This window comes from Myripristis murdjan, chromosome 12 (genome assembly GCF_902150065.1).
Source record: "Myripristis murdjan chromosome 12, fMyrMur1.1, whole genome shotgun sequence".
Classification (NCBI taxonomy): Eukaryota; Metazoa; Chordata; class Actinopteri; order Holocentriformes; family Holocentridae; genus Myripristis; species Myripristis murdjan.
In genome coordinates this window covers 30228228-30255195 of record NC_043991.1, presented here as the reverse complement: position 1 = coordinate 30255195, position 26968 = coordinate 30228228, and the positions used below count along the sequence as shown (strand labels likewise).

The 26968-nt window shown below is 38.5% G+C and overlaps 1 protein-coding gene across 3 annotated transcripts in view; it reads right to left on the bottom strand.

The window, feature by feature from the left end:
• Positions 1 to 25962, bottom strand: part of syk (spleen tyrosine kinase) — a 33172-nt gene extending 7210 nt beyond the window's left edge. Inside the window, exons 1-10 of one of the 3 annotated variants that reach the window (XM_030065997.1) lie at positions 25876 to 25962; positions 25669 to 25764; positions 13880 to 14328; positions 11430 to 11590; positions 8290 to 8428; positions 7780 to 7861; positions 7516 to 7556; positions 6072 to 6140; positions 2789 to 2876; positions 1145 to 1304 (exon numbers count right to left, since the gene is read on the bottom strand). In XM_030065997.1, the coding sequence (XP_029921857.1) occupies positions 1145 to 1304; positions 2789 to 2876; positions 6072 to 6140; positions 7516 to 7556; positions 7780 to 7861; positions 8290 to 8428; positions 11430 to 11590; positions 13880 to 14281 (1142 nt within the window). In that variant the 5' untranslated portion in view covers positions 14282 to 14328; positions 25669 to 25764; positions 25876 to 25962. The remainder of the gene's footprint in view (positions 1 to 1144; positions 1305 to 2788; positions 2877 to 6071; positions 6141 to 7515; positions 7557 to 7779; positions 7862 to 8289; positions 8429 to 11429; positions 11591 to 13879; positions 14329 to 25668; positions 25765 to 25875) is intronic. The other 2 variants (XM_030065998.1, XM_030065999.1) reach the window with 2 other exon arrangements.
• Positions 25963 to 26968: the final 1006 nt, after the last annotated feature.

Below are 26968 nucleotides of genomic sequence, written 5' to 3'. Positions count from 1 at the left end.
CTGCTATTCATCATCTACTTACTCCCTCTTGGTCACATCTTCCGGAAACATCACATTCTTTTTCACTGTTACGCAGATGACACCCAGCTCCATATCTCCACCAAACCTGACTCCACCCTCCCACCTTCCTCCCACACCGACTGCCTCCTCGAAATAAAATCCTGGTTTTCATCCAACTTCCTCAAATTAAACAGTGACAAAACAGAAATCATACTCATTGACACCAAATCCACTCTGTCCAAAACCCCTAGTTTCACTTTGTCCATTGACAACTGTTCCATTTCTCCTTCCCCTGAAGTCAAGAGTCTGGGTGTCATCCTCGATAGCACACTTTCCTACACATCCCATATCAATAACATAACCCGGTCAGCTTACTTCCATCTCCGCAACATCAAGCGCCTCCGCCCCTCTTTAACACCTCACACAGCTGTCATTCTGGTCCACAGTCTTGTTACCTCCCGGCTTGACTAATGCAACTCCCTCCTGTTTGGCCTTCCTCAAAAACCCCTCCATAAACTACAACTGGTACAGAACTCAGCAGCTCGTGTCATCACACATAACACCCATCCTGCAGCAGCTCCACTGGCTCCCCATCACTTGCCGTATCCAATATAAGATTTTGCTGCTCACCTTCAAGGCCATTCACAACCTCGCCCCTCCATACCTTTCTGACCTCCTCCACATTGCCACACCTGCTCGCACAGTCAGATCTTCTTCCTCTATTCATCTCTCCGTTCCCCCCGCCCGCCTGGCTACCATGGGGAGCAGAGCTTTTAGCCGCTCTGCTCCTCAGCTCTGGAATTCACTCCCTCTTGACCTCCGCAAAACCACATCTGTCAATCTGTTTAAATCCAAACTCAAAACTCATCTGTTCAAACTTGCTCACTCCATCTGATTCAATGCACTTTGCGTGTTTGTTTTTTTTTCTATGATGTTTTTATGCTATTTCTTATGAGGTTTTTAATGCTGTGTTTTCTGTGATATTTTTATGCTGTGTTTTTTACTTTTGATGCAGTATTTCGTATTTGTTTTTACTGTAAGGCGACCCTGAGTGCCATGAAAGGCGCCATAACAAATAAAATGTATTATTATTATTATTGTTATTAACCATAGCCAGTGAATGTTGTGATGTAATATAGCATACTTCCTCATTTTGTAGATGCCCTTTATGACTGTGCCAAAGTTCCCGGAGCCCAATTCTCCATCCTCCAGGAAAAGATGACTGCGGTCCACGGCGGAAGTCCTCAGTTCATCTGGGTCTGCATAGGGACTCTCATACACCTCTGTGTCCATAGGCATGGCCTCTAAGGAAGAAATAAACACCATACGGGGTATGGGATGAGTTTCTAGTTGGACTGCTCTCACTTCAGTTCTAATTGAATTTATAAATTCAAATCCATCTTGTGGTGGTGTACAAGGTCAAAATTATGAATATTGTGTCACTGTCCAAATACTTGTAGACCTAACTGTACATCATAATTTAACAGGTTTGAGTTCACAATATTGTGATTCTGGGCAAAAATTTTTTTAAAAAAATTGTGACTTCATTATCTCAGAATTTTTCTCATAAAATTGTGAGCAACTGGACTTGCAAGCCTAGTCCGCACTAGTCAGACTAGTGCGGACTAGAAAGACCGATGCACATGAACTGATGAAGCCCCTTGGATAAGAGGCGAAATGTCTTCCTAAGACAAATACAAGTCCAGTTGCCTACGATTCAATTTTGCCCAAAGAGAACGATGACCTGGATAAATGAGAATATCCATAGACATAAATTTGTGAGTTTTTTTTTCTCATAAATTTACTGATTTAATCTCGGAATATCACACAAAGGCGACACAACGCTAGAAAATTGTTTTGAGCATGTGTCTTCAGCCAGCTGGTTTCCAAAATGGCAAAACTATTTTCTACCATAGCACTGACACTTTGTCACCACACAGTGGCACTCTGGTCTCATATTCAACCTACAGAGTGATACAATGGCAGTGCTACGGCTGAAAACAGTTCCGCTATTTTAGAAACCAGCTGGCAGAAGACAAAACAAATGTGTTGTGCATCCTTGGAAAAAAAAAAAAGCTTTGTTTTGCCACTCAAAATCGTTTTGTTCTCTGTTCTGTATCTACTTCATTCATTTTGGAGCCATGAGACCAAACGTGGTGGATGTGTTACACTTGGATGGTCCAGCAAGTAGCACAATATATATCTATGGAGTCCCTGAAGAGTCATGACAATGACAATGTCAATACTTTTCTATTTCTGTTCCCTTCCCTCTGAGCCATATGTCTACTTCCGCTAAGCTGCTCCCATAGGTCTCTTGATTTGTGAATGCATTTAAGTTTACTCTCACTAATCACAAAACCGTGCCGACTGAGAAGTACTACTATATCAGCAGAATTCATGCCCAGTTTAAAGTCAAATTCTATGAGCTGATCCACACTGGGGCGCTGTACTGCTGCACTGGGAGCAGCTGAGCAGAAATAGATATACGGCTTAGAGGGACAGAAGTAGAGGAGTAGAGTAGAAAAGAATCCAAAATTCTTTTCTACTCTATCAGTATCAGTGCGAGGTAACACAAAGGAAACATTACAAAGGAAACACACAAGGTATTGTGAAGGAGCACCAAATAAAAAAAAAGAAAGAAAGAAAGAAAGAAAGAAAAATAGCCATGACCCTTCAGGGGCTTCTTAAGTATCACTTTAAGTAAGTTAGCAAAATTCAGATTGACTGAATTTAAATAAATAAATAAATAAATATTCAAAAAGAAACTCTAATCCTTCTCTCAACTTACCTTTGCTGGCTGCTTGGTTATTTGGCACCCTGCTTTCATAAGGATTGAGACTGTTTGATGATTGGTTGTGTTGAGATCTTCCCAAGTCCTGGAGGTGAGAGAAGTCATTGGTTTATCAGAGAAGACCTGCTGTGCTTCATAGCAGTGATGTTTAAGCGCTGCTGAAAAGTAACGTGCGGTGGCGTGAATTAATGACCAGGGGTACATAAAATATTAGTCATTCGTTTCTCAAGCACAGTGCCACTCTTTTATGGATCCTGTATTACAGTGATATATTTTTCTTTATAATAGCTCTGTGCAATAAAGGGACATTCCTCCAAGAAACTACGATTTGTTGTGTTGTTCTTTTCATCTTAAGCATTCATTAATCCATGTGTACAATACTTCTTTTCCCAAGTCCACATCACATATCTTTAGAGGGCATTTAGTATTTAACATCCCCTCCAGGACACTTAACATCCTTTTCCGTCTTATTGAATAAAAATTGTCATTCATGGAGGACTAATTGTTTACAGAGAAAAGCATGAATAAGACAACTTTTTATGAATTAAACTGTGGCATACTATTATTATGTCTATTTATCTGTTTCAAAAATATGATACACTGAAATATCTCTTATCATCTAAGTTTTTCTGTATCACTGTAATACATGGGTTCCCATGAAAGGGGGGATTTGTTTATTCATGCAAAGGGTAAGAGGGCAATATATGCAGGTGTTAGCATGTTGATTCACATGCGTTCAAAGAAGGGGTATGGAACTACTTTAATGACTAATTTATTCTCCAAAAGTCTCTCCTCAGACTGCTTTACAAGTGTGAACCTGTAAACATGAAGAATCAGTGACTTGGAATTCAAATGTTCCACACCCCTGCTTTTAGGAACTGTATGTTTTAGTTAGGGGAGCACGTTCACGTCAAAATCCTATTTGAATATATACAACTTGAGTACGGAGCCTTAGAAGAACAATGAAACACACACACACACACACACACATTTGTGCACACAAGATACAGTTTGTTAGCTCATCATGATATGAGCCCCTGCACCAGGCTGTTGTGCTGTAACTGACCATGAACAAGTTATGAACAAAAATAACATTTTCAAAATTAATAATAGCAGTATTAGAAGAACGTATCCTTCTTGAGTTATGAAAGAGCAGATTCTGTCAGCCTTATATATAGCTGGTTGCGATGCACAGTTTGGCTCTGATGTCATCCAAATCCACATGTAAATCATATAATAATACAATAAATCACCACCCACCACCCACCTCAATGAATTATTTGAGGCAGATTTAGATACCTGCACCTCTACCTGTCTCTGTAGGATATGTTGTTTTTTTTTTTTTTTTAATTATGCTGCAAAGCACAAGCTTTCCAGGTGATTTCTATATTTTGTGTTGTATTAATGTGTGAGTGTTTTAACCATTTACTTTGAAGATTAGAGCGGCTGCTTTCAGTAATTGTAAACATTTCCATGCACGCATTAATGTCACAGCAATGCATACTGTGGGACATTTAAGCAGCAAAACTAAAAACTGCAGTTATAAATTTGACAGGACAGAGGAAACTCTACAAGGGAAACACAATGAAACTTTTAGCTTCTGAAATATTTTTTAGACAGCTCTGATGGAGCTCAGGATTTATCAGGAGGGCAGCTGCTTTACAACTTATCTGTATGAAGCTGAACTGTGTGTTTGACCTTTTTTGTTGTGTAGAAGAACACAAAGCACTAATTAAAGACTTCATGAAATGGACTGTTACTGTCTTGATTTTTGTAGTTCCTGCTGAATCAGGGTGTTTGGGTGGGACATTGTGCAGGGGAAGATCATCCTCTAGTGCTAATCAATGGGATCTCAGTTTAGAAGAGAAACACCACTTTATTTGAAGGGATAGGAGGATGAGAGAGGATTTGTGAAGGTTTTATTGGTTAAAATTTTAATGAATACCCACTAGAGCAGGATGATGCCACTGATATTCAGTTTTACAGGAAGTAGAAGTTATGTGAGGTCATTTCATGGGGACTTTAATATTAGATACTGCCCTTAGGAAATTTCATATGTGAAATATGCCTTTTCACATGAGATAACTTTTGTTATGATTTGACACTATACAAATAAAACTGAATTGAACTGAACTGAATGTGACTGGCTTCTGAACTACAATTTCCACATGTAGCAAAAAAACATGAAATCACATGTGAAATTAAAAAAAAAAAAAAAAAAAAAAACGTGATTTTGGATGACATGATTTTCATGCTGCTTTTTCACATGTGACATAATCACAAGTGGCTGAAAATCAAATATGAAATAAATCACGTGATTTTGGAACACATTTTTCACAGTTTGACAGTTTTTCACTTTGTTTTTTCACATGTGAAATAATTAAACATGTTCCAAAACCACATGTGGATTATTTCACTTGTGATTTCACATATGATGGACGGGTTGACTGTAAAAATTAATTGCCCTTCTGGGACTAATAAAGTATTCTGAATCGGAATCTGAATCTGATGCTGGTAAGGGTAACCAAGGTTATTATGACCAGGATCTAATATTATTATTATTATCATTATTGTATTCTACTATTCTATTAAAGTTAGGTAACAAAGTGTATCCAGTGTGCACAAATGAGCAAACAGTGTCTTTTCATTCCACTTCAAGGGTGCCGTAGTTTTTTGGACAGAACACTACATAGTTCTTGAAAGGCTTGCAATCCTATTGTTTGTTTTTGCAGCTACATTCAATTAAGAGGCCAGATATACTAAAATGAAAAAGACAAAATAAAAATAAAAATAAAAATAAAAATGAAACAAAGAAAGACCAAGTGAGCTGCACAAGGCTCCGAAGCCTAGAAGAACTGGGATAATAATCAGCACTGTCAAAATGAATCCACAGTATATTTTGATTATACAGCCTTATTCACTGTCACACAGCACTCATTTGTGCTGCGTGTCGAGTGTTGACTGTTTTGCCAGCTGTAATTGCACAAATTGGGATTGTAGGAAATTGCTAGCATAAGTAGGCTAGCTAAAATGATCAAACACAGATTGCACTGCATTGAATAACTTTGTGTGTGTAGTCAGTTCCAACTGTGAAGCTCTCTGCTCCCACTTTAGATTTTGTAAGAGGGAGAAGGTAAGTAAATGGAGCCCAAGTACATCTGTGGAGTGAATTAGCAGATAACCAATCACATTTAAGCAGGATCACACTTGGGACAGCTATGCACACAACTGTTAGAAATCAGGAAGAGGGTTTGTGAGGAGGCAGGGGTGGTTAGTGCACCTTTTTCCGGCCAGGTATGGGTACAGAGTAGTTTCTGAGTCTGGAGAAAAATCCACCTGTTGCACCTTGCTAGAAACCACAATTTAAAAGAAGTTATAAGTAGATTATGTTGTGATGTTATGTTCATGCATATGATTGCTATCATAAAAAGCGATGAGGAGGAAATGTTAGGCCACAGTCTAAAAAATGTGTATGGTAAACACAGGTTAACGTCTGTCTCTCAAAGAATACAATGTATCATTGTGAAATACAATGTATGGTGTGAAAATGATGGGAAGTGGAAAACACTCACAAACACACCACAATTTTTTTTCACCTTAGTGTATGCATGTTAGTAATTGGACAGGTCAAAAAGGAGGCATTCTTATGCCAGAATAAGGTCATTTACCAAGGTGTTAAAAATGTTTGTTCATAGTTATTCTGAAAGGATGTAATCAGTGTGCTGTCAGACAACATACAATAACAAGGAGTCAACTGATACGACCAGGCATCAAAGAAAATCCGTTTTGGTAGATATTCTGCAGAATCCCCATTTCTAATAATGAGGTACCTTATGTTTCTTCAACAAAAACACTCAAAACCCATTCAGTGTATGAAACAGTACTTTGAGAGAACACGATGAAGAGAGGAATGTGCAAATAATTTTCATCTGAAAATTTTTGAGCAATGAAAGACTTTGTGTGTGTGTAGCAACTTTATCACACACACACACACACACACACACACACACACACACAGGCAACATTATCAAGCAAAAGTAACACCATTCAGCAATGACACCAAGAAAATCTGGGGCCAATAATAAATCACTTATTACATACATCTTTACGAGAAAGAGTTCCATGTTCTCAGTTCAAAGTGGGAGTAAGCAGTTAAGACTTACTTACATATCCCACTCAAATAGCAAACAAACAAATGTAATTATTACTTGGACTGACATTAGCTAAAGGGACAACAGATACATCTTGACTTGTCCTACAATACCATCTCATTCTACCTTTTTCAATTATCAATCCTTCCGAAAAATCGAAACTCTAAATCTGTCTAAATCTGACTTGTGGGATACCGCAAGGCTCAATACGTGGTCCCTTTACTTTTTTAAAAAAATATAACTTAACGATCTAGATCTTGCATCAACAATTTTATTTTTTATTTTTTGCTCTTGATACTATTTTCTATCTGATAAAAACTATGAATTACAAGATGCAGTAGTAGTAGTAGTAGTATGAGCTGTGCCACATTTTAATTACTGTGCTCAGTTAAAGATGTCTTGTAACTATTCAGCGGGGTTTTTAAACCTCTGCATGTTTTTTCTTGGTAATATTGTTCGTAGTCTATGATCATCTTTTAACTTTGCAAATAATAAATATAAACATAAACAGACACACACAAACACACACACACACACACACACACACACACAATGTAAAAAAACACAACTTACTCTAGGGTGATCCCGTGGTAAGGGTGGCCGTCCAATAGTTGCTGTTAAACAAAAAATTCATTTAATGGTTTACTAATGAGGGATAGAACAAAATGCAGAACAACAAATCACAGAACTCATTCTGTGACACCACCATGTAATGTGTTGTTAAGAAAGTCGTGGTCATTTCACGTATTTCTGTGAGACCAGCCTGGACATATAGGTTGTAGAACTGTCTACAAAATGCTCTATACATGCTTCCATTAATTGTGGGGTTGTGTTTACCGCTTTCTCCCTCAGGTCGCGCACAGGGCTCGGTTAGCACTCGGAGCAAGCCATCTGGTTTGTATGAATAGTGCTCCACCAGCTGTGGGAAAACAGTAGTTCACATGTCAAAGTCTACAGTGTGGGACATCAACAGTTTAAGTTCAAGCTCATTCGTTTTTTTTCTCTCTTCCCGCTCTTTTTTTTTTTAGTTGAATTTGTAATTCTATGACACTACTGGACCATTGCTATCAGAATCCAGTGTGTGTGTGTGTGTGTGTGTGTGTGTGTATGAAACATGAAAATCAATCTCAGCAGCCGGTCAAGTAATTGATATTGTAAATATTGACCAACAGCTCTATCAACTCTCACAAATATATTATGGTTATTTTTTGTATTGCACTTTCTGATATAACCATAAGCTACTGCCTTAGCTGTCAGTGAGACATGAGGGGGACATCACTTAGCAACACTTAAATCAGGTACTGGAATTCCAGCCACAGTAATATGGTTATAGGTTTTTGTGTTAACCTGCCACAAGGTGTCAAACTTCTTGCCATCCGGTATAGAGAGCTTGCCAGCCTTGTCCTTATCAATGCGGTAGTGATTGACGAGTCCTTCATGAAGCAAACATAGAGCGAAGGATCCGCTCACATCCCTCTGTCGTAGTCTGCAGACAGAACGAGCAGAGAAATAGATTAGCAGAGGCCATGAGAAAAAATACACAAATCAGAGGACGCGAGGTTGCTGACATTACAGAAAAAAAAACATCCCATCTAATTTATCAAGCCCTTTATTAACAATAAATATAATTAGTGTACTGAAAGAGAGCAGTGAAATATTTCAGCTGGTACTGACACTGTGCTGAAATGAAACCCCAGTAAAATTAGGAAGTGAATGCCCAGCACAGAGGTGCAAACTTGTACTCGGCCTATCCATCTAACTGGGAAAAAAACTAAGCTACATAACTCTTTCCTCTTTTATTGTTTGTTTGTTTTTCTCTCCAGGTTTCCACAGTGCATCATTGCAAAAATAAATTTCCATTTTAAATAAAAGGCACATGACAAAGTGTTCACATGATTAAGGCTATAATATCTACTTCATGTCTTTTCAAAATGATAGCTGTGCTAACTATAATTCAGAGAATGCAGTTTAGTCGTATGGGAATGTAACTTTTAGGAGACAAGGTTGCATGTGCACAGTGCATGTGCCTACTACATTTGGTCAAAACAAATAGTTTTGTAAATTGTGCCCAATATAAGTTACAATAAAATTTTGAGGAGTAGCGGGAAAATGAACTCAGTGATGAATGGACAGCTGAAGCATTTGGCATGAAGACTTGTAAAAACTTGTTAGTAATGAGCAGATGAAACATCTGGTGGCCAACACATATCTATGAGTAAGTTATAACATGACAAGACCTCATTAATATTTTCAGATTTTTTAAATTGTAGGTATAGCGCCCCCCAATGACCAATTCCTCCCAAAATTTACACAGTATTCAACTGTCCATAGTTTAGGGATACTCAACATCCAGCCTGCAGGCCACATCTCAGCCCACCAGGACACTGACTGCAGCCTCCAAAAAGCCAGTCATATCCCAAAGGATATGTGCAGAGGGAACTGCAAAGCTAAAGTTTCCCATAAAAGTGTTTAACGGTTAATTTCTACTGCCACAGATTCGCACAGCAGATAAATACTCTTATCTGGATGGATCTATATCTATTCATATGGATGGGAAAGCAGAGAAGTACATGACAGTCTTTAATACAGTTGCCACAACTGTCACAAATTGAACTTATATTTTGTCAATTAGGCTGGTGGTTTTCAAACTTCTTTCGATAATGTCCCCCATTTCAAATATTTTTCAGCCAAGTAACCCCTGACCAGTGCAAAAAAAAAAAAAAAAGAAAAAAAAAAAAAAAGATAAGAAAAAAAATTCTATGCAGGGGTCGAACCCAGCTCCATCAGTGTGTGAAACAACAACCTGACACTGAGGAGATTTTATTTCTGTTTTTGCTTCTATTTCTCAGCTGTATCGCTGCTCCGTTTCAATCACTAATCTATTTGTCTTGTCTCCCTGGTCACAGTGAACAAACGTCCTCGCCCAACGACCACGGCAACAGATTTAAACCACAAACATAAATTGTAACATCTTCTGGAAAACCAGAGGGAATGCTGAATATAAAATGTGGTACACTGACATTTTTATTGACCTCATTATAGCATAGGCTTATTATTTTAGAAATCATGCATGACTGATATGTTTTAAATCAACACTAAAAAAAAAAAAAAAAAGCTTACGTACCCCCTGCAGTACGTTAATGTACCCATAGGGCTACCCATTCCCACATTTGAGAACCACTGAATTATTCTATATTCCAAAATCATCATAAATACCTGCACACAAATATGACCAGTTTAGGAAAAAGTTTATTTTAATATAAAGAACAGAGCACTGTCCGTTATGCTATATTCTGCAATATTCCTGTAAAAATTACAAAAATGATTAAAAGCTATAATAAATGTTTTATTGGAAAGACAAAGATGTCTATGGTAAATGGTTCATGACAGTGTAAAAGATAAAGTGGCCAGCTTTAATCTCCTGCTGTCATTCTTCTAGCTCTCTCTGGCTACAGGAAGTCCTTTGCAAACTGTCACAGCGGAAACCACAGACTTCTCTGTGTCTCTTCAGCAGAGACCATGCCTCTCAGCCTGAGCTTCATCTACTATAAATACTCCACACACTCAACACCACTGCTAGCTGTTCAAATGCAGCAAAGCAAGAAGTAAAATGTTTCCACACACTTTGTGGGACAGTACATGTGGACGCAGGAAATTCAGTTCTCGCAGCATTTTTCTTCACTTCACAACTAATGTGGTTACAAATAGAGCTGAACGATATGGTTAAAAAAAAAAAAATCATACTGCTATCATTTTTGCATTGTAATTTTCATCTGAAAGAGCAATTAAAACGATGATGTGTGATTTTTGCTGGGGTCTATACAAAACAAACCCTAAATTCTTTGATTAATCACGATTAATCACATACTGAAAATGTATTGAATTATTTGCTTGCATCCCCTTTGACTGTTGTATTGTTTATTTTGTAAACAATTGCTGGCTCTTCAAGGGAGTTTATGTGATGGATTCCTCATGTGTGATCTGATGTTCTTCACTCACTGTCTTCAACAGCGGGTCAGTATTGCTGTGTTGAAGCTTTGCCTCTTGCACACCACACCCGTGTGGTTTGACAGCACAGATGAGCACCACTGCTTTACACACTGCTACCACTGGAAGCACCAGTAATATGGCCACGAGCAATATTCAAGTTACAAAGCAGATCTTCATGATACTGTGACCACTGATGAGTTGCTAAGCAGTGTAGTGGTAGGTTAACCTATATATATATTGGTAGAGTCATAAGTGATTGAAACATTAATATTCTCAGTATAACACATGAACCTATTGCTGAGGGGCCTGGCAGCCTCTACTGGCCTCTACATTGCATTAAAATTGTGTACAGGTGTTCAGGAAGCAACAGCATTTATGGGAACTGCTAAGAATACAAGCACTAAAAATACCTCTGCTGTGAGACAGAGCCCTACCCTGTACAGCACCACAAAACTAATAGTAAAAATCAAAGAACTGTTAATTGTAAAAATCCTTACAGAAATTTTCCATTAGTGCGGGTGCCATTTTGAAGCCTTGGCTCAGCTTCCTCTCGGGTTATGGTGCCATGGAACCAGGGCATTTTTTCATGGGCGGTGGTTGCAATGAGCTTCTCCAGCTGGGGTCTCTGGCTGATGATGGCCTGTTCCAGAGCTGCCCCCTGTACAGACACATGAGCTTTGAGCTCTTCTTATCATGCTGTGACAAGAACGAAAATATTAAAGGACCGTACCAGTGATTTTTAATGTTTGGCCTAATTATTGCAACGTACCTTGTTTGTTGCAATGTAAAATTGCTACAAACTTTTTTTAAACATGCAGGGGGACTAATTTTTGTTTGAAACACCCAACTTATAATGTTCTGCTTGTGTGGCTTAGAAAGTTCATAAACCACAGAACTGATAATTCACTAATTCAAGTCCTCAAAACACACCAGTGCTGCTGCTTTTAGGAAAACTAATGTGGAGGACTTCATTGCAGTGATGGAATAGTGGTGTGAAGAAAGTTTGAAGTCTCCGAAAGTTCATTTTCATATTGGTGGAATGAATGGAAAGCAAAGGCTGGATAAAAAGCAGGGAAACTGATATGGGAGTTCTGAAATATGACTGCTTGCACTTTGAAAAGGTTAGCAGAAACTTTACATACATGCATTTTGTGGATATTAAGCTAGACATGCAAAATCACTGGTATGGTCTTTTAATTCTATATTTTAGTAAGTACTCAACTGGTTCTCCAAGTTTGCCACAATGGCAGATGACATTACTCCTTCAATCAAACCAAGATAAAGTGAGGGCATGAGAGACACGTGATAAAGATAAGCTGTTCAGCTGTGTTCAGATCACCCACAAAACACTGTAAACCCAGGTATAAACAGGGTGAAAGATGTTAAAATAAATGCAGCTCCATGCAAATATACTGTAAAGTGATGGTGTGTAGGGACAGCCAGTCGGAGGGTCAGTGGGTTCACGACATGCTCCTCTGCAGTATAATCATCCACTGACTTCTGTTCCTTCCAAAACCAGCTGCACAGTCCATAAGTGACTGTGAAATCTGGCCTCAAGGGATAGCTAGTAAGTGACTGGGGTGGCACCCAGCACCACAGTCACTGCCTGTGTCGTACAACCAATTTCAGTATTACTGACAATAAAGTTGTATCGTATCGTATCGTGTGTAAGTCCAAGGTTTATGGTATTTTGTTACTTCATTAGCTTTTAAGCCATTACCTGTGGCAGAAAAGGGTTAATGTTAGCACCTACTCTTAGCTGGAGTTAATTTATGACTTACAAACATGTTGCAATGGATGTTTAGAAATTGAACAGTGTTCCCCCTCCTGGCTGTAACTGGCCTTCAAACTAAAAAATCTGGACTCAGACAGAATTCCAGGACCATTTAATGATGCAGAGCAGTGACAGACGGACACGTTTCAGCCTCACCCTTCAGGCCCGCTGATAACATTCGTGACACATCACAGAAGCAGTGCAGAACATTTTACCTGCTCCACTAACAGCGCTTGTGTTGCTTGCCAGAGTGCAAGCCATGTCTACAAAGACAAAGTTCTAAGTGGGGATTTTTATCTTGTGATAATACAGTTGGTTATCCAGTGTGGGCTATATAAGAACTGAGTGCTGAATTTATATTTCACTAAATTGTTTTAACAATGATGGGATTGTCACTGTAGATTAAAATCGGCCTACAACGATGTGCATCGAATTGAAAAAGAAAACGCACAAGCCGTGTAAAAATTGAGATAACATTGAATTAAAGGGAAAGCATTCTCCTGCAACACACAGGTTGCACCACATCCATGCGTGATGTAATTTCCCTGTTAGGCCTTCATAAGCATTTTATATGAAAGATGAGGGTTGGAATGATAGGTTCATTCACTGTTCAGTGTGTCTGTGTACATGTATGCATCATTTCCTCTTTAGTATAAGACGCCGATGAAGCCTTACAGCTGTAATGCATACATCTATGACTGCTGTGCATTAATGAACTGTATAAGAAATGAAGTCTGAGAGTGCAGATTAGGTGTTGTGTTCCAGAGAGTCTGCTTCAGAATAACATATCCTTTTCAAGGTATTGAGTGGACAATCATCAAACTAAACTGGACATCAAACCTCTCAGTCAAATTGCAGTTATAAACTAAACAACACACCCATAACAAGACAGGGGTTGGTGCATTAGAGAGGTGAATTTCTTGGTGTATATGAAATATTTACTTTAGATACTGTCTGAAAGATGTTTTCATTCAATTTATTGCATTCATAAAAGTAATTTGCTAACAATATAAACAGGAATTTAAGTCAAAGGAATGGTTCTATGAACTCACAAATTCAATTAACCAGTTTCTGAAAGTGGAGTATTCTTGCTCTGCTGCCTTTATTTGTCATTCTGAATACTGCAAATTACCTGCTCTAGGTAAAAGACAGCACAGTGGGGTTGTAACTAACCTGCAGGTTCCAAGTCTGCTTTACATAGTCCCGGATGAGCTTCTCCTTCAGGTCCTCAAACGGCCCCACCTTCGGCTGCATGTTCTTGGGCCTGTTGCAGGGCTTCTTCAGCAGGCACACAAGACCGTCCATCTCCTGCGAGTGGTAGTCGATCAGATCCACAGGATTCTTGTGGCTCTTGCCTCCAGCAATGGCATATGTGTAATTGGGCTCCCTCTCAATGGTGTAGTGGTAGCACTGCCGTGTATAGGACACTGACAGAGCAAAGCCCCCCAAATAGTTTCGGCTTTGCCGTAGCAGGTATGAGCCATTAACCATGCCGGCCTGCCGCAGGTACTCCTCCGACTCTTCCCGGGTTATGTTGCCATAGAAGAATGGCAACGAGTTTACTTTATCAGCCATTTTAATGATGACCGTACGTGCTGCCAACAAGTTGTAAATGGAGCCACCTGAAAAACAAAATAGAATTGAATGTGAGGTTGTTGTTGTTTTTTTAAATATACCTGCATTTCTTTTTTTGTTTTGCAGTATGCAGTAAATTATATAAATTCTATATTTTATATGAGTGTGATAGAGGATCACTCAAACTCATGCCGTGCTGCCATTTTTGAGATTTGTTCCTTTTACACTTTAAGTTTGTATTAATATTATTCCCTGTCCATCTATGTCCATCTGTTTCAAATTAAACTTAAAGTGATACTACCATTTTTTTTTTATCATACACACACTACAGCATTAGCCTGTGCAAAATTTGGTTGACCCATACCACTGGTAAAGAACTTTGTCTACCGAGAATTGCTGATACAGCAGCTGATGTGAGAAGTACGCTCACCCCTCTCACTGAAATACTAAGCACTTCATTTGCTTTTCTTTTTAACTTTTGGCGTGTGTGTGTGTGTGTGTGTGTGTGGGTGGGTGGGTGGTTGGCTGGCTGGGTGTGGCGGGGGACTCAATTTGAGCACAAAGAAACTGATTTACATCTAATATTTGTTCGTACCACACTGAGGTGGCCTGTTGCAAGTGCATGCAAACAGCTATGTGCTTGTGGGTCGTAGAGACTTTGCTGCGGCTTCTTGTGAGATCAGAGTGAGACTGTGGGTGGTACTTGAATGCTTTGTGGTGATCAGAGGTGGTACCTGGTCCAAAACGTTTGATAACCCCTATTCTAACTGATCTACATATGGTTGCTCTCTCAACCTTTTCTGCACTTCTAATGTTGTAAAGAAAGCTCCTACTGGCAAAGGAAAAAAAACAAACAAACAGAGGAATTATGAATAAAATTTGCACAGAAGAGTGGAAAAATCCTGTGTTTGAAATGTAAGGATAAGGAGGATTGTAAAGATAAACTTTAACAGCACTGAAAATGAGTAATGCTGTAAAAGATGGTCCTCTGTGTAACTTAGAATGTTTCATCAGGGTCTAATGAACCTCCTGCAAAAACTGTGGATTATTAGCAATCTGATGTCCGCAATATTCTCACAGGATCCTCAAAATGGCGTGTGGATCCTGTGTGGGTTCTCAATCAGGCAAATGAGAATCAGGTGCACTCTGCAGAGGGCTGGGTCATTGGAAAATACATTTAAGTTTGTCTTCTTTTTAAATAAACCTCCTGTGTAGAATATGACTAACAAATTTAATTAAAAAAAAAAAAATCATACATTCTACACAGGATGTTTCTTTAAAAAGGAGACAAGCATCACTTTTCCCCGCTACAGGCTTTGTGCTGCAGCGTGTCTCGGCAGGTTCAGGTACCCAGCAGGTACTCACCAGCCTCACACACTGCAAAAACGCAAAATCTTACCAAGATTATTTGTCTTATTTCAAGTCAAAAATGTCGTATTTCTAGTCAAAATATCTCATTACACTAAAAATAAGACATGATCACCTCAGGAGTAAATTGTTTTTAGACAATTTTGTTGTTTCAAGTGAAAATTCACTTGAAACAAGTGAAAATTTGCTTGTTTCATTGGCAAAATTTGCCAGTGGAAAAAGTGAAAATTCACTTGAAATAAGTGAAAATTAGCTAGAAACAAGCAACAAATTTTGCCAATGAAACAAGCAAATTTTCACTTGTTTCAAGCAAATTTTCACTTGAAACAAGAGACAATTGTCTAAAAACAAGTTACTTCTGAGGTGATCATGTCTTATTTTAAGTGTAATGAGATATTTTGACTAGGAATAAGACATTTTTGACTTGAAATAAGACAAATAATCTTGGTAAGATTTTGAGTTTTTGTAGTGCATATATGCCCTGCTGGTTGCTGCAGCATGGTTTTGGAGCCTGGTTTGATGATAAAGCAGGTACATTTTAAGCCTTGGCATGATAATTGGTGATGTAAAGTCACACTAAAATCATGACTTGAAAAGAATTGTTTGGCAGCTAGATAAGAAAACCACACGTAGCTGCTCAGAGCACTTAGCTAACTTCCTGGAGCCAACTAACATGGTCCTGCACACCATGGACCACAGTCCCATCACGTTGTTAACACAACCTAACATTCCACTGAATGTCCAAAAGTGAACCACCGCCTGCTGAAATAAATGTCGGCTCAGCAACGGCGAGTTCAATGAGTTTCAGTTACAGTTGTTCAAATTGCCACCACATAACACATTAAGCACAATTACTGAAAGTGACGCTCAGAGAGCAAAAGCTCAGCTCTGCCCTCTAACACTGTGAACACATTTTGTGCTTTGCACCCAATTTGCAATTCAACATGGCACTTTTTACAACACGCTGCACATGGTTTTCTACATAGCACACAGGAACACAGAATAATGTCACTTGTTTGCCATTTCAAAATGGCAAGGCAACACTGCAGCAAGAGGAAGAGGAAGAGCGAGGATGAGCGGGAGAGCCTGTGGAGGAAGGGTAGAGAGAGGATGAGAAAGAGGAAGAGGAAGAGGTAGATCTGAAGGAGGATGCAGACAAAATAGAAGAGGAGCCCATTTTTAGAAGACATTAGAGGAATATTGGTTGACCATGGAGGAAACCATGGGTTAACACTGAGAGTTCAGGCCAACCTCAGCAGGTAAACTGTTGCAACAGTTTACCTGCTGGACATTTTGACATGAGCACAGGTGAGAAACAACTTGTCTCTACTGCCTGCACTACAAATCAGTACAGCCTGCTACATGCACCACATCAGTGCTTCCATGTTTGAAACTATGCCTTGAGCGCTGCACTGTGACATTTTACATGTCTTTTGATTGGTCTACAAAGGGTAGAGGGCCAAAAACGTCAAGGAGGAAGGGGCCCCATATTCTCAGAGGAACAAAAAAAGAGCTGTTGTGAAGACGGTTTTGACCACTGAGGCGATACACCTCAGAGATATTCAAACCCTTAGTGCCCACACACTTCTCAATACTATCAGGCCTCTCTATCAACACTAGGGTGAATCCTTAAAAAACATCACATGCAGATTAATCAACTGTACTGAGTGCCATATGAAAGAAATTATAGAGAAGAAAAGACCTCTGGCACAAACATGTGGAGGTGAGTAATGTAGGCTGAGCACTGAACCTTTTTACTTGGAAATTCATCATAGACCTGCTGTATATTGAACAACACAGTGTTCTCCACATAGAGTTGAATCAAAGTCAGATGGACTGTTTTTTATAGATTCTTGAAGACATTTCACTTCTCATCCAAGAAGCTTCCTCAGCTCTGAAGAAGATTCTACAGACACATAAACACATAAGAGTCTTATGAGTCAAGACTCATAAGAAAATAGGTCTAGTAATTGCTCCACACAAATGTATTGTTTCATTTTAGACACATTGTTCACACCCTTACAGTCAAAAATGAAACCAAAGATCTATCCATTCAATTCTACTTTCAGGTCCAAAATAATAACTTTCCTCCAATACTTACTGCTCTACTTCCAAGACACAACACAAGTCAGGAACGCATCACTAGATCCCAATACTGGCTTACAAAAACAGCTATGGTCAGAGGTCGTTTTTTCACACACACACTACAATCTGGAACGAGATCCCGCAGTATATTTAGATCAATAACCTCTATTACACAATTCAAGCAGGTCTACAGACGTTACGTGATGGAAGGCCACGCCTGTCACCACTGATTTCAGCTCACACACACCATCTCACTCACCCCTGTTATGCTTTGTTTGTCGTTTTGTTTTAATGACCGCTTTTTGTTTATTTTACATTGGGATGTGTACACCGGCCTATTACAGCCATTATAAGAAAAAAAATTTACAGAGCCAGGGAGGAGGGGTTAATATTTTAAGTAAAAAACTCTTTGAGATTAAAGTGGTACATTTACGAGAAAAAACTCATAAATTTATGAGAAAAAACTTGAAAATTCTGATAGTATAAAGTCACAAATTTGTGACAAAATACTCAAATTCTGAGACTAAAGACAAAAAAATATGAGAAAAAAATCTGAAATTTATGAGGGATAATCACTAGAAAATTCTGAGATTATAAAGTCACAGCATCTGGACTTTGAAGAGACGCTGCTGTGACTTGGGCCGATTCAGAAGAAAACAATACTGTGATTGTGAGCTCAAATCAGCAGGATTTCCTTGTTACGAAATCCCATTGCAAAGTCGAATTTGATGAGGTCATCAGCTGCAAGCCTGAGTTTTTTTGTTGTAAATTTATGACTGAAATCTTGGAAAGTCTGAGTTTTTTTTTTTTTTATTATTACCCGCCTTCTCTGACTCTATAATTTTTTTTCCCCGTCACTGGCCCACATCCACTGTCGCAGATGCAGAACAGGAACCTGCTGCAAAACAGTTTTTAAATGAGTCAGGCCAGTTTAATTATAACATATTTAACATCTGTGGTGTTACTTTTAGACTCTTTCCTGTAAAATAATAAATAAATAAATAAATAAATAAATAAATAAATAAATAGAATTTCAGTATTGTCCAAAGATGTAGTTTCAACTAATCACTGTTGTCTATTCAGTCAAGGTATATGATTGTGGGTTCTTATGGCAACAAGCAGAATGCATCATCTTACCTCCAGCCAGTGCACTGTGTTTAGAAACATCTGCAGACACAGATGTAGGCTAAATAGGACATGATGTTAGAGACTTGAGCCACACCTTTTTCAATGCCACACACTCGTAATGATGGATACATTTTGCAAAACACCTTCTAACTCTAACTTCTAAATCATTACATTTCACACCGATACCTGCAGAAACTCTTCAGCCATAGTCTGACGTGCTTTTATTTAAATTCCCATGTAGTTTTGTTCCCTTCAGTCTGGATTCATCAAACTATAGTCTATGGCCATATATGGCCCATAAATGAGACATGACATGACGGAGAATCAGAAAACAGGCTGTGATAACTGCATGCACTTGAGCTCACACACACATTCTCACATGAACACATGAACACGCCACATGAAAGAACAGTAGTGCAGAGTAAATTTATCACGGCAGTATCACTTACAGGTTGCAGACGGCATGCCGAGCTCACCTTTTCACAAGTTCCCCTGTCTGCGCTGTTTGTTAGTTTCTGTTTTGCTTGTGTTTTCACTCTCTTGCTTTTTCCTGCCAATTAGTCCAGTTAGTACTTAAGTCCTGCTCTCCGGTCAGTTCTGGGGCCAGATGTGTAAACGCTGTGTACGCACAGAAACATGCATACGCTATTTTCTACACTATTTTCTCACTATTTACTTAAAACTTTACTTAAAAAAAGAAATAGTGTGACGAGAACGTGCGCACCTTCCCGCACATTTCTCATCGTGCGTCCACAGAGTTTGAGCTGCAGGCTGCTGAAGAAGTGGCAGAAAATAACAAGAAAGGGGAATCTAGGCAACATTATAATTAGAACTTAAATTAGAACTGAGGACACTCACTATACATCAGTATAGTGAGTGTCCTCAATATTCAATTTCATTGTGCAAGAATGATTTTGTACAAGGCTATTTATCTATTTTTATATGATCATATTTATAAGGAAGAAAATGTCTGTTGTCTGTGTCACACAAACACAGAAGTACTGATGGGTGGATTTATTTAGAGGCACATGTGTGATCAATTAATAATAATTATGATGAGCTATAAACAGGTTGAGCCGTGCATAATGGCTGTGCGTAATGACAGCGATGGTGTCCTTTTAGTTTTAGTTTATTCATTTTTAGCAGCAACAGGTATTTATAAGGAAATGAGCTAATTAGGGGCATGTCAACCTCCAGTTATATCTGATTGTGGGAGCGTGCATGAGGCTTGTACAATTACACAAAGACTGAGATTTAAAGTCAGAAGGATACGTACGCATAGCTTTATAAATCTGACCCAAAGAATGCATCTGCATATTTCTGGCTGCGCACACACTTTCAGTCATAAACCAACCCAGACCACTGTGTGTGGTTTTTTGCCAGCATGTGTTTGCCTGCGTGATACCTGTTTCCAAGTTTCCAGGTTTCCAGGATCCAGGGGTTTTTGTGTTTACCCTGCCTTCAGTTTATATTACATGTTTCACTGCTCAAGCCTGCCTGCCTGGTTTCCTGCGCCTGGTTCCTCCTGCTCCGTCACATGGAACAACCGTATCACAGGAAGCACTTTAAGAACCAGAACACTGGGTCAGTGTATACCTCAAAGTGAGGTCCGGTGACCCCCAGGGGTCCCCAAGGGTCTCCCAGGAGTTCCTCAGCAAAATGAGGAATAGCTGGATTTCACTGTAGTTGAAATGCTCGTGAAAGCTGCGTTCAGATGCGTTCACCACCAGTCGATCCTGCATCACTGATCTGACTTTTTTTATATAGATCATCTTAACAACTAAATTAGACATACAGTTTCATTGTATTTTTTTCTGGCTAATTTTCTGTCCATTTCTTGTAATTTTTTGCTGTTATTTTGTGTGTGAATTTTCTGCTTCTCTTGCCATTTTACCGATGTATTTTTGCTACTTTTTCTTGCTACTTTGCTCATCTCCTTTTTCCCCATGTTTTTGAAAGAAATCAAGTGAATTTGTGAATCAGGTTTCAAAAGGGTTAATTCACTAGACATTGCAACAGCATGACAATCCTGCTGGAGCCAAAACAAGGGAGGCCAGACAACCAGGCGAAGACAAAGAGGCATTGGATGGCACAATTTTTATAGCAACAAATCTGCTGTTGCAAAATTCAAAAATAATAATAATAATAAAAAAAAAAAAAATTAAAAACTATGTGGCATGCTATATTGTGCAATTTGAATCCATGGTTGAAAATAGTCTGCACTGCATTTGCATTCCTTGTGAGAAGCTCCTGTACGATTAGGCGGTTAAAAGCAACAATCGGCTGGTGAGCTGATTAAGGACCACGTCGCTTAACTAGGTAATGAAAGTTCAGCTTAATTTATTTTTTAAATTCACACACCTTGCCAGGGCGGCCAGGTGTGGCCATCTGCATCACTGGAGGTGAGAGCTGGCTGGACTGCCCTGGGCTTCAGGGGGAAAATCCTTGCATCAAATAAATCATATCGAGTGGTGATCTCTAGTAGAATTACTCTGGGCCAGAGGTTTTCAAAATGTTTCTTGTTCTGGAGCCCCACGTTGACATTCAACAACCTGCAGACCCCCATTTGAAGTGATTTTGCCCCGTATGGACCCTAATATCAAAAGATATTTTGGTTTAGGCTGCGTTCAGATGATTTTCACAAGCATTTTTAATAAGGTTCAAATATATGCTTGTCTTATTGTTGAATTTTTTGTAAATTAAAAAATTGTTTTACAAATATATAAAAAAGTCTAATTTAATTACTTGTAATATATTTTCTTGTAATATATTTTTTGAATTTTTTTATTAATGCTCCCAGTACTTTTAGCTAATTTGCTAGCTGTCATTTCCCATGTGTTTTTGAAAGAAATCAAGTGAAATTAAATTAAATTGTTTAAAGTCATACATGAGCACTGACAAATCTTGGTGGCATTAAACCAGAACAAAGATCCCTCATGCATCCTGTGCATTGTAACAATTTCCTTTGAATTAAATTACAATGAAATTAAACTATTCCTGAGGACCACCTGGAAGACCCTCAAGGACCCCTGGGGGTCCCCAGACCCCGCTTTGAAAACCACTGCACAAGGTTACAGCACACGATTTCACTATATAGACAATATCACCAAGGGCAGCCAAATGCCAGTTGGCTTCAGTTCAGTTCAATTCACTACAGGTCCAAAACCGTTATCCCCCCTGCAGGGCGCTTTGTAGCTGGACACAACAAACACACCCGAGCAGACTGCTGCAGCAGAGCAGCCCAGAGGAGAACCCAGGGAGATCATTTCATGATCTCCACTAATCACTGTGGTTTACCTGATGAGGAGATCAAACAACTCAACTGTTATCGCATGTTCGTATGTTCTTTCATGAAATCTGACGAGAGCAGCAAACTCATTTTGCATCAAGGCAGGCCGAGTGGAGGAACTGGGGGCGCAGGCCTCTGCATCAGATTGATGTGGCTGTGCACTCATTATGGTGCATTTCCTTTAACTATCTCATTTTGTAGTGCAGCGCTGACCTGACTGTCAGGACCAATCAGCACCGGGGATTATCCTGCACTCTCGCTGAGTGTTCTGGGCTTCACTGAAGCTTAAAAATATGTTCAAATAAATAAGTTTTAATGCTGTTTTTATAATTTTATTCCAAATTTGGAAATAACAAAATAAATTGAATGCACAAACAAAGCAAAGTCAGATTACTCCTCTCTTCTACAATGACACTCCGCTCGATACAAATGGATCCAACTGGCCAGTTTCTGATGCTTGTGGAGAGCCAACATAATCTGGTGGATCTGGGGATCTAGAAAACCCTCAGAATATATCCAGTGAAGCTGCATCTACTTCTTCATTCAAACAAAACTCAGCAGTCTGTGTTACAAAGAAAAATGAGACCACTGCCTCCTTATGTGATCGCAAACTATTTGAGTTATCTTTGCAACTGAGCTCTACAGCGGAGCTTCCCACAGACTCCTTATCACTTTAAGCAGTGGCAGATATGAGAGATGGTAAAAAAAAAAAAAAGAAAGAAAAAAGAAAAAAACATAATCATGGCAAATGACAGCTGATTGCTATGATGACAAAAAAAATGTAACGTGAAACTTGAGAAGTTGTCAAAAATCTCAAGCTGGTGATATAAAATGGCCAAATTATTATTTCAAGTACAGTGTCAGTTTAACAAAATCTACTATTTTAATGTAGCTACAATGTACTGTCATTAAAATTCTTTACCTGTGAGGTAATTTGGCAAAGTACAGTGATTATCACAAGAGGAATTCCAAAGATCTACTTCAAGCCTTCGAGCAGTCCAGTGCATATAAGTAGTCGAGAATATTTTGCCAGTTTGGCCCTAAATTACAGATCAAATCCAGAGCGGACAGAAAACAGCTATTAGAGTTAATACAATTCATGTGACAACAAAATGCCCTCATAATAGCCAAATTCAAGCCAGTTACAAGGATTATTATGAAGAATTAATAGCACGGCAGTAACACTGTGTTACAAATTATGAATTTTGAAAATATTACAGCCTTGGGTTTTGCAACATTTGTTGTAATGTTTGTAAAAATCCTACTAAGTTAAAACGCTTTTTTGTTCAAGCGTATTTTCACCCAATTTCCCCCCAGGGATTAATAATGTAGTATAAATAAAGTAATAAGCATTTCTGATTTTATTTTCCTACTGTCAGAAGGTTTCTTTTTAATCTACTTATTTGGAAAACACAATGTGTAGTTTAACTTATCAGCCTTTCATTTCTTCTTCTCCTTCTTCTTCTTCCTCTTCTTCTTTTTATTGTTTTATTGTATTGTAATTGTAATATTAATATTTACTTATTACTTTCCTTCACCCCCCTCCCCACCCCCTCATCCTTTTTTTTTTTACTTGTCTAACCATGGCTTGTTGGGTGGATTATGTCATGTTTGTCTCATATTCTCTGGATTGACTTTGTTTTGTCTATTGTCTCAACAATAAAATCAGTAAACAAATAAAAGCACCAAAAACACTTTCAAAAGTACAAATAAACCCCAAATTAAATTGAGATAATTGTGATTAAACTGTATCCTTTGTTCACAATAACAATGACTATATGAATAATGATAATTCTCGGGGCGGTGCCTTGGTGTGTTCCATGTGTTCAGTCCTGAGCGGGTCTGATCCCGAGCTGAGCCCTTTGCCTCATGTCTCTGTCTCTGTCTCTGCACTGCCTGTCCTGTCTCTCTCCACTGTCACGATCAAATAAAGCAGATAGGCCAAAAACATAATCTTTCAAGTAATGATTCTTGACTGTTGCTGAAATCTAAAAAAAAATAAATTAAAAAAAAGGGGGCAGAATCAACTAAAAGGTTATTACTTTAAACACACACACAAGAAACTAATTTGTGTCAGAACGGCCGGTATTTGACTATTAAATAACATACAGATCATACAAATAGGACGGCAATTGCTGAACAAAGTCACCATTCATACATGATATTTCATAATTATGAAATGATCACAGGAATACCTCATGAACAAATCAACTTCATAAATGGGTGGCACACACCACTTCACTGCAGTAATAAAGACAGAAAAAAGAAAAAAGAAAGCCTAACTTTCTGAGTTGTTTCCAAAAAGAAAAAAAACTTAAGGAAAGCGGAGGCAGTGACTTCATCATAACTTTTCCTGAATTATAATGGGAAAACCCACTGGCTATAAATATGCATTACAGCATAAATGTAAAAGCACTGTAAATGTATTCTCTATTGCAATAGAGAATACAGGGTGCAGGGTCTGTGGCCAACACAACAGAATTAAAATACACAATCATAGAATCATAGAATAGCAAGTAAAAGAAAGTTATTTTTAGCTTGACTGAATAACACAGTGCTTAATAATGCAGAATAGGAGTGGTTTCTCTGGTACCACTCTCATATTCTCTGGATTGTCTGACATGATGACTATAGGGATGAGTTCTTATTAAAACACTGCAGGAATGGTTTCAATCATATATAAAGAGTGATTATTTCAAAAGGTAAAGGGAATGTCTTGAAAGGCTTGAAAGCACCCAACAGTTCAATTAATCCAAAGCCAAAAGGACAAGTGAAAACTGCCAGCTAGGTGAATGTACATGCCTCAAAAACAAACAAACAAACAAACAAATCAACAAACCTATAAGAACAATAATATATTAAAGGTAAATGTAAGTTGAGGAGAATGAGTTTCCAGCAGCTGGAAATAATTTCTTTGGCTGTGCAAAAATGTACACTCTATGAATCATTTTAATAACTTCTTTAATCTGGATTTTCGAATAAATTGGAATAAATAAATCACACTTGTGCACCTAAAGAATTAAAATACTCTTTAAATGTAACCAATACATTTTTAAAGCAAACCAAAAAATCAAGTGATGACAATAATATGGCATGTTCACTTGCTTCATTGTTGTGACAGCACCACTGCAGGGTGTGCCACATAAAATTAAAAAAATAACTCTCCTCTGGCAAGAAAAAGGAAAGAAACTTTCAGAAATATTTCTAGAATGCTGGAAAGGAGAAATGCTTTGTGCTGACTTCTCAAGATCCAGAGTAAAAAAAACATGTCTTTGTGATTTTGTGGCGCCCTGTTTGATATTTCCAGGGTCAGTGTTTGTTTCATTTTTGTTCTGAGTACACGACTGCATGTGTAAAACCCAGCGATACGGGCAGCATTGATGCCCTTTAAGGCTGCACACCATGTTTCCAAATTAATGACCATTATGACAAAATAAGACCAAGGATGGAAAGACCAAAGGCTGTCTATCTTCACCACAAAAGGAAAAAAAAAAACGATGAAAATTGCTCCACTTACTGTATATGCCGTGGTCAGTTTGTTTGCGACTGTTGATCCTCCTCTAGTGAAGCTTCCAGTTGTTCAGTGAGAAAGCCATAGTCAGCCAGCAGCTGCCTGAACAGGATGTGAATAGGTCATCTTAAATCCATTTTCTTTAACAAGAAATTAGCCTTGAAATAAACTAAAGGAACCTAAAAAGCTATATTAATTTGGCAAAGTACTTACAATTTCTCAAAGATTGTTGGCTGGCCGGAGCAGAGTACAAGTTTCTCATCACTGTAATGATAAAGCCTGAGCTGGGGAGCTGTTAAGCTTCCTCATTTCAGCTACTTCCTTAAGTGTTTGATGGCTCTACTTCTCTTTTTTTATAATGTGAAACACTGACCAATAGAAGTTTGCCACACTGAGGAAATCAGATGAACAACAGAAAATTAGCCACTCTGCACAGATCAGAGGTCAGTGCATTGTTAACATCTTGTTCTTTATTATGACTTTTTTTTTTCTACATCCACTCAGTGTCACTTTATCAGGCCCACCTGTACAAAGTAATGCAGTTCAGCTCAGCAGCTTCAACCTTTCAACAAAGTTTATAACGTTCAGTTTGTGTTGACATTGTGGAGAATGTGTCAACTTAATTCTATTTTTATTATTGAGGTTGTAGTTTGCAGAGGTCTTGTACAGGACTACATTATGTTGAGAGGTGTTTCTATTTTTTGTTCTCCTTATTTATATACACGAGTTGGGCAGAATATTAGAAGCAGTTCTCAATAAAATGCAACACCTCTATTACTGTGACAAAAAGAAACCCTGAGAATTACAGGCATCAGAAAAGGAAACTGTATGGCACAACAGTTGGATTGGATTGGATTGGATTGTGCAGGTGGATCTAATAATGTGGCCACTGAGTGTATTTCTAGTATTTTATTTAAACAATATTTTTTTATGCTACAATACTATACTTAATTTTACTAGGTAGAAAAATCGCTGACATGCTGCGAAAACACACTGAAAGGGTGTAATATAAAACATTCAAGCACTGACAGACATGAATATTACTAATCAAACTATCGGGAGCCACAAGTGATTACTCCTGTTTTACATTTACAGATGTGTATTTGTTTGTGTTGGTGGGTGCATGCTTTGAAGCATACAGTGGCGTGCAAGTTCCCCTGGGACTGCAGACTTTTGATTTTAAATTATTTGTTCCTCCCAGGGGAGGGCTGTCACCGGGGACTGTCTGTATTATGTACATGCAAAACACAACATACACTAAAAGCATACTCTTGCCGACAACTGGCCAAAAAATTGCCAGAATGGT